This window comes from Aspergillus eucalypticola (assembly GCF_003184535.1).
Source record: "Aspergillus eucalypticola CBS 122712 chromosome Unknown BO83scaffold_46, whole genome shotgun sequence".
NCBI classification, from domain to species: domain Eukaryota; kingdom Fungi; phylum Ascomycota; class Eurotiomycetes; order Eurotiales; family Aspergillaceae; genus Aspergillus; species Aspergillus eucalypticola.
Window position 1 is genome coordinate 193,676 of NW_020290320.1, and position 14,359 is coordinate 208,034.

Below are 14,359 nucleotides of genomic sequence, written 5' to 3' on the forward strand. Positions count from 1 at the left end.
TGGAAATTAGTGAATAGGGTATACATATATAGAGGCTAGTATGGACAGGGGTGCTGTCTAGTGCTAAGCTCCGGGGAAGTGAAGAACATTATTAAGCAGGGTGGGGATACCTGATGTCATGAGTTGTTGAATGTTGAGTTTCATGACTCGGGCTCGGCATTCCAGAAAATTAGAGCTGAAGAATGCCGGATAGAAGGACTTCCGAACCCGTTGGTCCGTGCTGCTGGTGATTGCTAATAATTATTAAAACTTCCATGTATGTCCATTGTAGTCTATAGATCTTCTAGTCTATATCTATTATGTTCACCACATTATGCACATTATAATAACGTTTAATCCAAGAAAAAGATTCAAAGCTTGCTTGGCCGCTCGTTCTTCAGCACCGCCGCGTTCCACGGGTACGGATCAAACACCAGATCATTGACCGGGTTCTCCTGGCTGGCCCGCCGGAAGAGATCTGGGTACACTTCACCATCGTACTTGCCAAGACTGCTGTCCAGCTGCCAGTCGGGGATCTTCCACGAGTCCACCAGGCGCACCGCATGCGGGCGGATCTCGTCCAGCAGCTTCATCACCGCATTGGTCTGCGTCAGGCCGATCTGTCGCACGGTCACCGCGCTGGACGAGAAGAACTCGGATGCCTCACGCTCCAGCGTGTGCAGGGCATACAGACGGAACAGCTTGTGCAAGATGCCCGTGGTCTCGGGGTCCAATGCCCCGGTAACCTGGGGAGACGTCACCGCCTCGTAGAAGTTCTTCACCACCAGGTACTGCGAGTGAGCCGTGGACAGGCGCCAGAAGTCAACCAGCAGGCTGTTCCAGGACCGCTTCTCAGCATCACGGTGCTTCAGCGCCTCGAATGTGAGATGAGCCGTCCGCCAGGCAAAGGCAGCCACAATGTCACTGTCATTGCCAAGGATATCGAACGAGGCGCCCTTGTCGCGGCGCGAGAGGTATGCCTGCAGGATGCGGGATGTGTCGTTGTTGGATGCCTTGCCGGCAAGGACAGCGCGGGCAGATTTGAGAAGCTATGCACGTTAGTTATGAAAGTAATTTGAGGAAGCGGGTGACTTACGTATCTCGCCACCTGCTGTGTCAACATGTAGTTGTCACCCTCCCAGGTGAGCGTGGGAAGGTAGTCTGAGTACCACGGTCCAATGCCGCTGTAGCTGCTGTAACCGTGTCCACCACAAGCACGACGGCACACTTCGAGACCTTCACCTGCCGTCGTACTCGCCAGGGCCTTGAGACCACACGAGGTAGCATGCAGATCAGCCAAGAGATCGGCACCAGCCCGCAGTTCCTCCGGTCCAGCACCCCGCTTCTCCTGGGCGGCCTGGGCGGCTGCCTTCATACGGTTCTGGTTCTCCTGGTAGAGCCGCATCATTCCGCGGCCCGTGAAGTGCAGAGCATACATAGATGCCAGCAGGGGCAACAGCCGGACCTGCACCATCTTGTAGTTCAGCACCTGGTTCTCGCCCACATTGCCTGTGGCATCACGGTCCTGGAACTGCCTGCGTACGGCGCAGTAGCGAGTGGCAATGGTCACACCACGTGCCAGGACACCACCGGCCTGCAGCACGATGTTGGAGCGCACCCAGGTCAAAGTGCCATAGATGAGAGACGGCGACGCAGGACGCATGTACTCGTTGGTGTCCTTGTTAATGCGCGAGAAGCGGGCCAGCATGTTGATGTGAGGAATCTTGACCTTGTTGAACAGGAGGAAACCATTGTCCATGGTGCTGAATTGGTCAGTCATAGCCACAAAGCATCTGTCAGACTACTTACTTGTAACCGAACTTGGGACCAATGTCACCCACGTAGACGTTCTCCAGGGGTTGATGTGTGTTCATGTCACGAATCTGGACCACGAATGGATGCGGGCCGTAGTTCTTGCCGCCGATGAATAGCTGCGCCATGACCACAGCATGGTTGGCAGTGCGACCCAGGGATCCGATCCACCACTTGGAAGCTGTCAAGGTGGGAGAGTGGATAGTGAAGGTCTTGTCCTCGGGGTTCCAGGTGGCGGTGGTTTCCAGTCCACGCACATTTGAGCCGTGGCCCAATTCCGTCTGTGCATAGCATCCCAGTATTTGATAGTTCTGTGCCGGCTCGAGGAAGAGTTTGTGTTGCTCGGGGGTACCTTGTTCCCGCAAGGTGACCTATCCGCAGTCTTCATTAGCTTCTGAATAGGGTAGCGTGAGACAAATAAATGTGAAAATGGAACATACCAAAAACATGGATGCATGCAATCCATAAGGCGTGGGCTCTCCCAGCAATTCATTGGCAGCATGTAGCTCCTCCTGGGACCACTTATGTTCCACCGACAACTGCTGCAGGCGCTTGGCTTTCGCGAGGGACCGCTGGATCCGCTCCGTCCGGCCCTGCGTATGATTCTGTGACTTGTCGAAAACTTTCTCCGCCTGTAGGATAGAGAGCAGGTGTTCTTGACGAGCCAATGCCTCCTTGGTGTGCAGCAGTTCAGCCAATTTGTCCACTGCGACATTGGACTGATCGCGCTCGTGCTGCAGAAGCTGCGAGCCCTGCGGGTCAGCCGGCTTCAAAGCCTTGACCCAATCCGGTGGTGAAGATGGCATAATAATAGTAGGAATGATAGAGTGGAGTCTGCGGGGGAGGAGAACGTGGGAGAAGGAAGGGAGAAAGGGTACAGTGTTTGGGGGGCGTGAACGACGTTATAAGCGGTCCTCCACGGGGAAGCCGAAATGATGATTTCGGTCGAGAACGCCCGTCGATGGGCGCTGGACCTGCCCCTTTGGGTAATAGCCGAGGCTCCCTAGGGGTATTGGCCTCGATGCCTGAGTGGCCAATTCCCGGTGACCGACTGACCGCCTGCCGCATGACTTGTTCTGCCGCTCGGCTGACACGTTTCGGGGTTCCCCGGTAATTTTGCCTGCCGGAATCATCTTATCTTTCTCTTTCCCTGCCTGGATCCTCGGGCATCCCTGGCGATCTGATATCTGATACCTAACTAATCCCGACCCGACTTACATGCACTGTCAGAAAATAACCCGGGATGGGATAGAATCTCCTCGATGGACAGAAACTGCTAGGTAACTGCCTCTACATATTTTAAGTATTCTTGGCATGATGTCTCAGCCGCGTGCTTTAGCCGTGTACTACTAATGCCGGCATATCCGCCTGATGAAATGGACTTTCCTCACCAGCCTTCTAATGCGGTGAGACGGATTGCTTGATTGTTCTGGGTCATCAGAATGGCGTTTGCATTATACTTCACATGTGCTGTCCATATGCCCCTTCCATGAGATTCATGAAAATGGCCACACTTCTATATTCTCTGCGGCTCCACTCTCACATGTGAGAATCTGGGTGCTCCGTGTTCCCCGGGTTGAGAACCTGAACCAACTTTGGTGTCATCAACAAGAATCCACATGCCAGCCACATGACTTGCTTGTCCACTACCTCAAACGCTCCAATCAGCTGCTCGCGCGGACTGCATCCTGCGACAGTTCACCTGCTCCCTTTTGCCCGCCTCCGTATGTGTCCGCATATCGCGCCAGCATCCACTCCTCCACTGTAATCGGCGGGTATTTCGCCGCCTCCGTCTCCGCCTTGCAGCTGGGAATGCACTCCACCACGTAGTCCAGATTCCCGGAGATAAAATATGGCACGCTGTATCGTTCTTGTCCGCTTCTGTTGATAACCCGATGCAAGTTGGATATATAGCGATCGTTGGTCCAGCGCATCAACATATTGCCTAGGTTCACCACAAATGCCCCTGGAACGGGCTCGGCATCCGCCCATTCGGATGCCTCGCGGTCCCACACTTGCAGACCCCCTTTGTCATCCTGCAGCAGGATTGTGAGGCCGCCAAAATCAGTGTGAGCCCCGATGCCTAGGACTTTCGTAAGCAGACATGTTTGCGACCGTGGTTGAGATCATACCGCGTTCCTGACCATCCGTTTCCTGGGGCGGATACCGCACTAAGCGTATAATATTGGCCGAGTCGTGGCAAAACCCATTAAACCAGTTCACATCCAAGTCGAGCGTTTGAGCCAACACCTGGAATATCTTGAGTCCCAGATCGGACATCACCGCGTGGTAGTCTTTCACCGTACGCCGGAATGATCCAGGATCTCGGATCTCATCGGGGTATTTATTTGACCCTTGAGAGAACCTTCCGGTGAAGGGATGCCCTGGCGACAGATCCTGCGATAGATAATAACTCTCTTTAAGATCACCAGGTCCTTCTTTTTCGAATTTCTGCGAGCGAAGACCTTCGTATCCCAGATTAACGGGCTCAATCTCTGTTCAAGCATTAGTGGTCGAGATCGGCTCTGCTATAAGCGTCAAACTCTGCATGAGATTACCTCGACTGTACTTCTGCTTCACTTCAATTGGTAAGCTGAATAGGTCCCGAGCCTGCTGAAGCATAGCCTCTTGTATATCGAGTGGGACTCGATGGTTGATGAGTTGAAAGAATCCATGTCTCTCACACGCGTGACGGACTTGCCGCACTAGCTCTGCCTTTTTCTCAGCATCACCGGTGTAGAATGCTATAATATGTCAGGCGAAGACAGATATATCGTTGCAATCATGGTGAAAAGATGTGACAGAACTTACGCTCAAAGTCAATAATGGGAGGTGCAGTAACCATTGTTCCGGAATTGTGATGACAAGGACAACCTCGGAAGAAGATTGTCTTGGTGAGCAAGCGGGGTATGAGGCCACCTCGACAGCTGCACCACTCGTTGGTCAGCTTTTGTCCTGCATATTTATCAACCCCTGTCAAAACGGACCAGAAATAGCGATGATGGGGAGGTGCGAGCGTTAGAACGCCGTCCGTGTCACATCGGATACGCCAATACGACTCTTCCTTTGCTTTGCCAACCTGGAAGTATTTCCTTGAAATCATTCTGCGTAGAAAGCCAAATGCCAGTTCAATAGTCATTCAGCAAGTATCTGAAATTCACACTCAAACGAGAAGCTAGATTAAAACACATCAAAGGATAACTTGGTATCGTTAATCTAATGCTAATAAAAATTGCTAGGCATTATGCAACATCACAGTTTGGAGAGCACACCGTCTGGCTGGAGAACACATAAATGCCTTCTCTGGATTTCAGAAATCGACCGACATCTGGAATAGTTAGCATGGTACCTGTTGGTAATCATACACATCAACTTACCCAGCGAGAGCCATCGTGATCATCAACTCCTGGCGCAATATCCGAATAGCAAGCTCCACTCCTTGCTGGCCATCATACTATAGCTGGTTACTAGAATGCTCACAGCAGCTATCGGCTTCAACTTACAGCAAGACCCCAAATGGGAATCCGTCCCATGAAACAGTAGTCTGCCCCCAGAGCCAGGGCCTTGAAGATATCTGACCCCCGGCGGATTCCACCATCGATTGCGATCGGGATACGGCCCTTTGCAACGGGCGCGCAGTCGCGCAGTGCATCCAACGTGGCCGGGGCACCGTCTAGTTGGCGACCACCGTGGTTGGAAACAATAACCCCATCAACCTTGTGTTGTATTGCCAGTTCAACATCCTCGGGTGCATAGACTGCCCGTGTCAGCCAATCTAAGTTTGCTTCCATCTGGAGTGCTTCACTTACTGCCTTTCAACCAGATCTGAAGCTTGGTATGTTTCCTCAGCCAGGGGATCGCGCTATCCCAGTCAAGACTAGCATCTAGTAATTATCAGCGGCTCGTCCGAGGGTATATACGAAAATTACCAACCATAATCTGTGCGATCGGAGGTATCGCTGCCATTACTGAGAATATTGGGATATTCCATATCTTTCGGTAGCTGGTAGTCGTTTCGATACTCATTGAGCCGCTTCCCAAGCACAGGAACGTCCACCGACAGGAACAACGCTTTGTAGCCCGCCTTTTCTGCTCGTTCCAGTAACTGCAATGTGAGTGACCGATCCTTGAGCACGCACATCTGCATCGCATATGGATTCCCGCAGCCTTGACTGGCGACATCTTCCATCGAGGTGGTCGAGTATGAGGACAGGCCCATACAAATACCGTATTTCGCGGCGGCACGAGAGGTTGCGAGCTCTCCTTCGGGATGGGCGAGTTTGTGCGCGGCTGCTGGGCTGAAACCGAAGGGAAGGGATACCTGTATGGTTGAGGAAAGGTATCAGCGACAATTCTGTGGTCTATTAGACTAATATGGGTGCTACCTTAGTCCCAAGTATGTCTGTGCTGGTGTCGATGTTAGCCACGTTTACGAGGACCCGTGGGCGGATTCTGTATCTGTCAAATGCGGCTTCGTTGTCGCGTAGTCTGTGCCATCAGTGATTGTTGGATAATGGTAGCTTCGAAGATCTGTGCATACGTTATTAGGTCCATGGCACCTTCATTGTAGTAATCTAATTGTCACTAATGTTAGAAATCAACATTGCATGTTTCTCAGTGGTCAATTGGCCCACCTCTGACCATCTTTGGGAGCTTCTTGCTCCCAGTCGCCTTCAGGTCGGCGATACAGCTGACATCCTTGTGGAATGTCTCTCCGCGATGAGCCATGCTGGCAATGAGATCAGTACAAGGCACCGGTTGATGAAAATGCGTCAAGAGAAGCAAGTGTCAGGTTTCGATAATATTGAGTTATTCTGTAGTACGGCATAATTGGACCTATATACCACATGTCGGTGTCGCCGACTTTCCTAAATTTTTGTTGTCCTGCGACCGCAGCTATTCCTTGACACCGAAAGAGGAAAGCAGAAGATAACAACTCTCAGATACCTTCCCAGCGTGACGCTGTCGCAAAGCGCGGACATTCTGAATTCAGCTGCCCTAGGGCATTAGGCAAGTCTGTGCAGCGGAGAGCCTTATCAGCTACTATCCCCGGAATTCTATTATGGGGTGACGATCGTTCCTCGGAATCACCTACCAAATAGAAATATGCCCCTCAGAAAGAACAAGTCTACCCCTCATCACATCAATTCAATTTGAACCTGGATATTTGACATGCCTCTTGTTAATTTTTCCTTGTCCTGCACTATTAACTGTTGCATTCCTGCATAGTAGTCACAATGGCGAAAATCTTTCTGTACGTATACTCCCGTGATCTAACTTTGCCATTGCGATTAACGGTAGTTATAGCACAGGAGCCTCAGGCTATATCGGAGGGGATGTGCTCTATGCGCTGAAATCAGCCCTTCCAGCCTGCCAGTATACAGTCCTGCTGAGGGACGAGGCAAAGGCGCAGAAACTCTCTCAAGCATACCCTGATGTACAAATAGTCCTGGGAGACTTGGATGCTTCTTCTACTTTGGAACAGCAGGCACGGGAAGCGGACATTGTCATCCGTGAGTATCCCACTTCGAGACACCCCCTGCCTCTTACTAACATTGGTCTGTTTCTACTAGACACCGCAAGCTCAAACCATGTCAAGAGCGCTGAGGCCATCGCTCGTGGATTGACCGCATCGGAAAGACCTAAGCCAGGTAACTAACTTTTACCTCCATGTCCATCCGCTGCTTATCGTTGCTCATAATACAAACAGGTCACTGGCTTCAAATATCAGGCGCAAGCGTCCTTTCTATTCCCGACATTGTAGCCAGCGCCTTTGGAGAACCTTCCGACAAGGTCTACAGCGACGTCGATGGAGCCGATGAACTGCGGGGGCTCATCCAACAATACTCTGCAAAGCGCGTGGTCGACAATTTAATCCTCAGCCTCACCCCTGCCGCCAATCGTCCGAAAACCGCGTTGATCTTCCCTCCTATCATTTATGGTCGGGGTAGAGGACCGGTTAACCAGCGGAGCATACAAATTCCGGAGCTGGCAAGAGTGACGATGCAACGACGGGGCGGGATTCAGGTGGGTAAAGGAGAAGCCACATGGAGTAATGTACACATCTCGGATGTCAGCAGCATCTTTGTGAAGCTGGCTGAGAAGGCTTTACGGGGCGAGGAAGGGGACTTGTGGAATGAGAACGGGCTCTACTTCCCGGGTACTGGGGCTATCGTAAGTCCCTACATATTGAACTTTGAGCCTGAGCCCAGAACGGGGTGTTTTCTAACGAGACATAGACATTCGGTTCTATCTCAGCGCAAGTGGCGCAAGAAGTTAAGAAGCTCGGCCTTGCTGATTCCGAATCGGTTACTAAGATCAGTCATGAAGAAGCCGATTCGCTCACTCCTCATGGCGGAGTGTTATGGGGAACCAATGCCCAGCAGGTAGCCCAGCGAGCGGCCAAGTACCTGGGATGGGTCCCCGCGGGGAGGACATTGGAGGATGAGATTCCACAGACCGTTCTTGCCGAGGCACAGAGACTTGGACTGAAATAGATCTATAAAAAATCAGGAATGAACCTATTCACAATTACGTTATTTGCCCACGAAAATCGACATGTCTGGTTATCCCGCGTAGAACCTGCTGTTATCAAGATCCCATCAGACTTCAGGGCCTAAACCCAGGACAGCAGGTCCTTCCGACACTGCTCTGGTCCGAATTGGAAGGAGATTCCGGATCGGCGGAACCACATTCCTCCCCGGTCGGGCCACACCCTCCTTTCTTGTGACCCGCTACTAATTGATTCACTTTCCAGCTCTAACACAACACCGGCTCATACCCCAGATTCTATTCATTTACTAGACTTTCCGTTTTTGTTGATATGGCCTAATTCGACTGACATGGCTTCCTCCAAGCAATCAGGTCGCCGGACTCGTCGCAGTCATGCCCTGGGAGCCTGCAGAACATGTCGTCGGCGTCATGCCAAATGCGATCAAAAGAGGCCTACTTGCCAGATGTGTCGGGCAACTGGCGTGATATGTGAGGGGTTCGTTGATGAGATCCGATGGATGTCCGATCGGAAGTCCCAACCTTCTTCCGGGACAGCAGCTGGCAAGGCAAATGATGCAGAGAAGCAGGGGCCTCGACGCCATCTCTACACAGGTTCTTGATCCTTCTCTATGATTGATTACCTGATTTCCAAATCCAGAATAGTGAAGCTAATATTCTGACCCTAGAGAAATCAAGGGTCTCTATGAGTGATGCCTTGAGTGCAGACTTAGTGTCAGGCTCTATTGATGCCTCTTTGGCAGAGATCGAAAACAGATTCCGGGATGCCGAGAGACCATCACAGGGTGATATTGTAGTCGGGCCATTCTCTGTACTGGACTTTAGTCTTACCGACCCCAAACCTGCAAGTAGGGCTCAGCCTGCTGACGAGACTACGGTCGCAAATGACGTGGTTCTGTCGTCCGCGAATACCTTGCCTGAAGGGGCTTCCGGGGTCAGCCCAGCTCTGTCGCAAGACTCAATCGCCTACATGAATGATCTGCTGCAGTGGTCAGACATTCTTAGCTTGGATCCTCAGTTGCATAGTGCTACACTATCTGGCACACTTGACCTGGGTGACTGGTTGCCCCTCGATTTAGGGACACAGGCCCCTATACTAGAACATAATCTCCTTGGCGAAGCGCCTAGTCTGGTGGATGATACAGCTGCTGTCTACAATTCTGGCCCAGAAGATTACAGTACTTCTAAGGTGATACCAGCGGTTGATTGCAATCCACCTGATGTACTAGCAGATGCTCATTTCCTATTACGGCACTTTCAGGATCATGTCATTTCGCGTATGATGGCCGTTCCTATAGACCAGAAGTCACCTTGGAAGATACTAAATGTGCCGTCTGCTGTTGTAACATACAGCGATATCACTTTCCTTGGGTCTCAAAATATCACTCACGCTCGTTTGGCTAATCTTTACCGCCTCTTGGCCTGTTCAGCCCTTCATCTAACAATAAATCCTTCCATGAGGACCTCGGACTCGACGGAGCGCTGGAAGCCGGTAGCAGAATACGCTTACCATCTAGCCAAAGACCATATGCAGATGTCATTGAAGCATGAAACGCAAGAGCCAAAGAAGGCCAAATACAAGGATCAGTTAATGGCAATTTGCGCCTTGACTGAGTTTGCTGTAAGACAGCTGTCAAGTTATGTCCCAGATAGATTACTGACCGAAGCAGATTCTAAGTAGCCAGCAGCAGGACGCAAGGTGCTACATGATTGATGCCGAGCGGCTGCTACGCCTCCGAGGTTTGCCAAAGCAACGCATCTCTCAAAAAGCACGCCTGCTACACCACACATATACTTGGCTACGGATAGTAGGCGAGAGTACCTACGCTTTGCATAACTACATGCCGTCGGATACCTTTATGGAGGCGCTCAAATACCGGTTTCGTAACCAAATAGTTGAGAACACCCAGGCAGCTGGTTACCGAACTTCACGCTTGGACGACTTTTTGCGCCTCGATCGGCGGCCGTCCGATAGCGACCTGGATATTGACGAGCCAAAGGAAGCTGATGTTGGCTTATATGATATCCACCTCCAAGATTCGCGGAAATATCCAGCCACGCTGTACAGCCAGATCTACGGAGTATCCGAGACGTGGCTTAGCTTGGTATCTCAGACGACACGCCTGGCCAATGTAATGGAGACTTTTCGAGTTGCGCGCGAGATGCGTCAAGGAATAAATGCAAGTCTCGAAGCATGGGAAGCTTTACATCGGCGCAGTGCTCGCCTCGAGAGCATGATTTGTACATTCGCCTCTAGAAGGACAGAGGACAACATATGCGGTTCGGCAAATATACTGGCCAGGTCACATGGATGCCTTCTGCAGGCTTTGAACTCTGCGCTAGTTATCTTCTTTTACAGACGAATCCGTCAGGTCCACCCGGCTATTTTGGAGAGCCAAGTGGACAAAGTGATCTCAGCATTAAACGAGTTTGATGTAGTGTTAGTGGAAGCCGACCAGACCGGCCCAGGCACTGTATGGCCTCTGTTTATTGCTGGGTGCGAGGCTACAACGCCTGATAGGCGGCAATCGATCATGGCGCTTCTGGACAAAGGAGAGGCACGATGTGGATTTTCAGCTTACGAGACTGTTCGGGAGGTCATGAAACAAGTCTGGGACAGACAAGATGAACATTTCACACGAAGCAGAGGAGAGACTTTCCCGACTTGGCTTGATGTCGTCAAAAGCAAACAAATATGGCCCATTTTAGCATGATGACCCCCGTGGGTCCATTACAAGGCGCTACACGAGATACGATGACATGTGCCCATAACTTCATTGTTCTATATCCAATTTTAATGACATCATGACGAACGCTTTACAACATTAACACTCGCATTTACCATCAAGTGGGCCAGTTCGCTCTGCAGATCCTCCTTCAAGAGGGCGAATGGCTTCCGCAAGCCACCAGTCGCCTGGCCCCTCAGCTCAACGCCTGTCTTGACAGCCGCAGCGTAATTGTGCGACTCAAGGAACTTGCAAATGGGCCATGCCTTAGCCCATAGTTCACGGCCCTTCTTGAGATCTCCTTCGACAGAAACCGCATTCCACAACTCTACCGCCAACTCCGGGATGATGTTGGCAGCACCCCAAACCGCTCCAGGCGATCCAGCTGCCAACCCATAGAACGTAAGGGTATCCCACCCGTTGAAAGCGGTGATCTGATCCGACAATCCAAACACCAATTCCGTGTAGGCCGGCGCATTTCCGGAGGTGTCTTTGAGGTACTTCACGCCGACCTTGCTCAGGTCCGCTATTTGCTGGGGGGTAAGGGTCAACCCGCTGGCAGAGGGAATATTGTAGTAGACAATCGGCAGCTGACTGGCTTCATGGATCTCAGCCATGAGCTCGGTCAATTGCTCCACGTTCAAGGGATCGTAGAATGGTGGCACAACCATCACGGCGGCTGCACCAGCTTGTGCGGCATGACGTGCCAGGTCCACTGCCTCCTCGGTGGAGGTACTGCCAGTGCCTGCCACGACAGGCACACGGCCAGCTGCGTACTCGACGCAGAGCTCGGTCAGCTTCTTGCGTTCTTCGCGTGTCATGGTGGTGAATTCGCCTGTGCTACCGCCAGGCACAAGGCCATGCACGCCGGCGCCGATCAGGTGGTCGATGTGAGACTTGAGTCTTGCTGCGTCGATCTGAGTCTTGTCGTCTGTGAAGGGAGTGATCAGGGCGACCATGATGCCCTGAAGGGCGGGGAGTTGCTGTGCGACAGTCATGTTGGATGTAGTGGTGATTGCTTAGTATAGCTAGGAAGAAGAACGTGAGGATGGAACGAGGGAGTGTCTGCTGGACTCGTGAGTGAGCCTTGAAGGCATTTTTATTCCATAACGCGACGGGACTGCCTTCCCTCTCAACTACACTTCATGTCTACACTACATATCAATGATTGTTCTGGTCAATGGCGAAGCCCTAACTCTCTGGAGAGGATGTCGGAGGGGTTCCAAGACATCCATGCCGGAACCACCTTCTTGTTTTGGCGATGCGGGTGACCCATCGGAAGGCAGTTCCGGCATACAGTGGGGAGGGCTTTAGCGCATTTACTGGTGCCAGACTATCAATGCGTCTCGACATCGATGAAGTGAGGGGTAATGGGGCGATCTTATCCTCGTTATCGCCTTATCGGAAGAGACAATTGCTGACTAGTGACAAACCTCAATTGCAAAGTGGGCATCTCGGAGGCACATCCCACATCCGGAACAGGAAGTTCTAGCCAAGCAGCTTATATCAGAACAACACATCTGTCTTCGCGCTGCTTATCCCTATTTTCTGCAGGAGTTGTTATCTTTCTACATTGAGACCCAGAAGAGAATATGGCAGACTCCCTCTTCGTCGACATCACCACCCCCAATGGCCGGCAGTACCAGCAGCCGACCGGCCTGTTCATTAACAATGAGTTTCGTCCCTCGTCGAGTGGCCAGACTATCGTGTCTTTAGACCCTGCGTATGCACTTTACATCTGAACTACTCTCAACCTTCCATGCTGATTTCTACAGCACCGACAAGCCCATCGCCACCGTCCACGCCGCAACAGCAGAAGATGTCAACGCGGCCGTTCAAGCTGCCAAAACAGCCCTGTCGCACTCCTCATGGAAGCTCCTCCCCGCCACCGAGCGCGGCCAGCTGATGGGTCGCCTGGCCGATCTGATGGAAGAGAACCGAGAACTATTTGCTGCCATTGACGCATGGGATAACGGTTCGTATCCCCAAGTTATCACCACTGTGCAGACACTGACTTGGCCAACAGGCAAACCCTACCATGTCGCCCTAACCGAAGACCTCACTGAAGCCATAACCACCATCCGCTACTACAGCGGCTGGGCCGACAAGACCTTCGGACAAACCATCAGCACCACTCCCCAAAAGTTCGCATACACTATCCGCCAACCCATCGGCGTGGTCGGACAGATCATCCCATGGAACTACCCGCTGTCGATGGCGACGTGGAAGCTGGGACCCGCGCTCGCCTGCGGAAACACCGTGGTTATTAAGGCCGCTGAACAAACGCCCCTCAGCATCTTGGTCCTCGCAACACTCATCAAGAAAGCCGGCTTCCCGCCCGGAGTGGTGAACATCATTAACGGCTACGGAAAAGAAGCCGGCGCTGCGCTGGTCCAGCACCCGCTCGTCGATAAGATTGCCTTCACGGGCTCCACTGCTACCGCCAGAGAAATCATGAAGATGGCAGCCGGCACATTGAAGAACATCACTCTCGAGACTGGCGGAAAATCGCCCTTGATCGTCTACCCGGATGCAGATCTGGAACAGGCGGTCAAGTGGTCGCATTTCGGCATCATGTCCAACAAAGGCGAGATCTGCACTGCTACGTCAAGGATCTTCGTGCATCGGAGTATTCTCCCTACCTTCTTAGAGAGATTCAAGAAGGAAATCGAGACGACTTCCAAGATCGGCGACCAGTGGGACGAGAATACCTACCAGGGGCCTCAGGTAACCCGGGCACAGTACGAGCGGGTTCTCGCCTACATCGAGACAGCCAAACAGGAGGGCGCTACACTAGTCACCGGCGGCAAGCCCTATACCCCCAAGGATGAAAAGAATGCAAAGGGCTACTTCATCGAGCCGACAGTGTTCACTGACGTGACCGATGACATGCGCATTTGTAAGGAAGAGGTATTCGGGCCTGTGGTGGTGATTCTGCCATTTGATTCGGAGGAGGAATCGGTGCGTCGCGCTAATGATACCACGTATGGTCTGGGCGCTGCGGTCTTCACGACTGATCTGGAGAGGGCGCACCGTGTTGCTGCGGATATCGAGGCAGGTATGGTCTGGATTAATAGTAGTCAGGACTGTGATCCGCGGATTCCGTTTGGAGGTGTCAAGCAGAGTGGTATTGGGCGTGAGTTGGGTGAGGCGGGACTGGAGGCGTATTCGCAGGTTAAAGCGGTACATGTTAATATGGGGAGTAGGTTGTAGATTAGGCTAGAAGGCAATATGCTTCGATGAATAAATTCTGATGACATTTTCATGTTCTAAATAAGGTTGATCGTTCTCTGTCATCAGCAACTGGAGGTTTTTTTGGAAAGCGCATGAAG

The 14,359-nt window shown here is 51.9% G+C and overlaps 7 protein-coding genes across 7 annotated transcripts; 3 read left to right on the forward strand and 4 right to left on the reverse strand.

Moving 5' to 3' along the window:
• Nucleotides 1-243: 243 nt before the first annotated feature.
• Nucleotides 244-2,684, reverse strand: BO83DRAFT_383517 (fatty-acyl coenzyme A oxidase). The gene is made up of 4 exons (XM_025532485.1): nt 2,232-2,684; nt 1,789-2,162; nt 1,076-1,742; nt 244-1,028 (listed from the first exon to the last, which is right to left on the reverse strand). The coding sequence occupies exons 1-4, from the start codon at nt 2,595-2,597 to the stop codon at nt 351-353; spliced, it is 2,085 nt and encodes a 694-aa protein (XP_025382286.1). The 5' UTR covers nt 2,598-2,684; the 3' UTR covers nt 244-350.
• Nucleotides 2,685-3,205: 521 nt separating this feature from the next.
• On the reverse strand, nt 3,206-4,669 carry BO83DRAFT_383518 (isopenicillin N synthase family dioxygenase). Its single transcript, XM_025532486.1, has 4 exons — nt 4,603-4,669; nt 4,350-4,535; nt 3,924-4,286; nt 3,206-3,874 (listed from the first exon to the last, which is right to left on the reverse strand). The coding sequence occupies exons 1-4, from the start codon at nt 4,634-4,636 to the stop codon at nt 3,456-3,458; spliced, it is 1,002 nt and encodes a 333-aa protein (XP_025382287.1). The 5' UTR covers nt 4,637-4,669; the 3' UTR covers nt 3,206-3,455.
• Nucleotides 4,670-4,992: 323 nt separating this feature from the next.
• On the reverse strand, nt 4,993-6,519 carry BO83DRAFT_372906 (alpha-hydroxy acid oxidase; the record flags this gene model as incomplete). The annotated part of the gene is made up of 8 exons (XM_025530001.1): nt 4,993-5,119; nt 5,169-5,245; nt 5,295-5,548; nt 5,601-5,668; nt 5,721-6,112; nt 6,177-6,279; nt 6,332-6,365; nt 6,426-6,519. The coding sequence occupies 8 exons, from the start codon at nt 6,517-6,519 to the stop codon at nt 5,044-5,046; spliced, it is 1,098 nt and encodes a 365-aa protein (XP_025382288.1). The 3' UTR covers nt 4,993-5,043.
• A 509-nt stretch (nt 6,520-7,028) lies between these two features.
• BO83DRAFT_394149 (uncharacterized protein) lies at nt 7,029-8,288 on the forward strand (the record flags this gene model as incomplete). The annotated part of the gene is made up of 5 exons (XM_025533000.1): nt 7,029-7,045; nt 7,099-7,304; nt 7,365-7,442; nt 7,502-7,965; nt 8,031-8,288. The coding sequence occupies 5 exons, from the start codon at nt 7,029-7,031 to the stop codon at nt 8,286-8,288; spliced, it is 1,023 nt and encodes a 340-aa protein (XP_025382289.1).
• A 698-nt stretch (nt 8,289-8,986) lies between these two features.
• Nucleotides 8,987-11,015, forward strand: BO83DRAFT_326328 (fungal specific transcription factor domain-containing protein; the record flags this gene model as incomplete). Its single annotated transcript, XM_025528036.1, has 2 exons — nt 8,987-9,922; nt 9,972-11,015. 2 exons carry the CDS (start codon nt 8,987-8,989, stop codon nt 11,013-11,015), a joined length of 1,980 nt encoding a protein of 659 aa, XP_025382290.1.
• BO83DRAFT_192391 (dihydrodipicolinate synthase family protein) lies at nt 10,972-12,122 on the reverse strand. Its single transcript, XM_025526562.1, has one exon. The coding sequence runs from the start codon at nt 12,023-12,025 to the stop codon at nt 11,105-11,107; it is 921 nt and encodes a 306-aa protein (XP_025382291.1). The 5' UTR covers nt 12,026-12,122; the 3' UTR covers nt 10,972-11,104.
• A 279-nt stretch (nt 12,123-12,401) lies between these two features.
• BO83DRAFT_372912 (aldehyde dehydrogenase ALDH) lies at nt 12,402-14,247 on the forward strand. The gene is made up of 3 exons (XM_025530002.1): nt 12,402-12,750; nt 12,803-13,002; nt 13,054-14,247. The coding sequence occupies exons 1-3, from the start codon at nt 12,620-12,622 to the stop codon at nt 14,238-14,240; spliced, it is 1,518 nt and encodes a 505-aa protein (XP_025382292.1). The 5' UTR covers nt 12,402-12,619; the 3' UTR covers nt 14,241-14,247.
• Nucleotides 14,248-14,359: the final 112 nt, after the last annotated feature.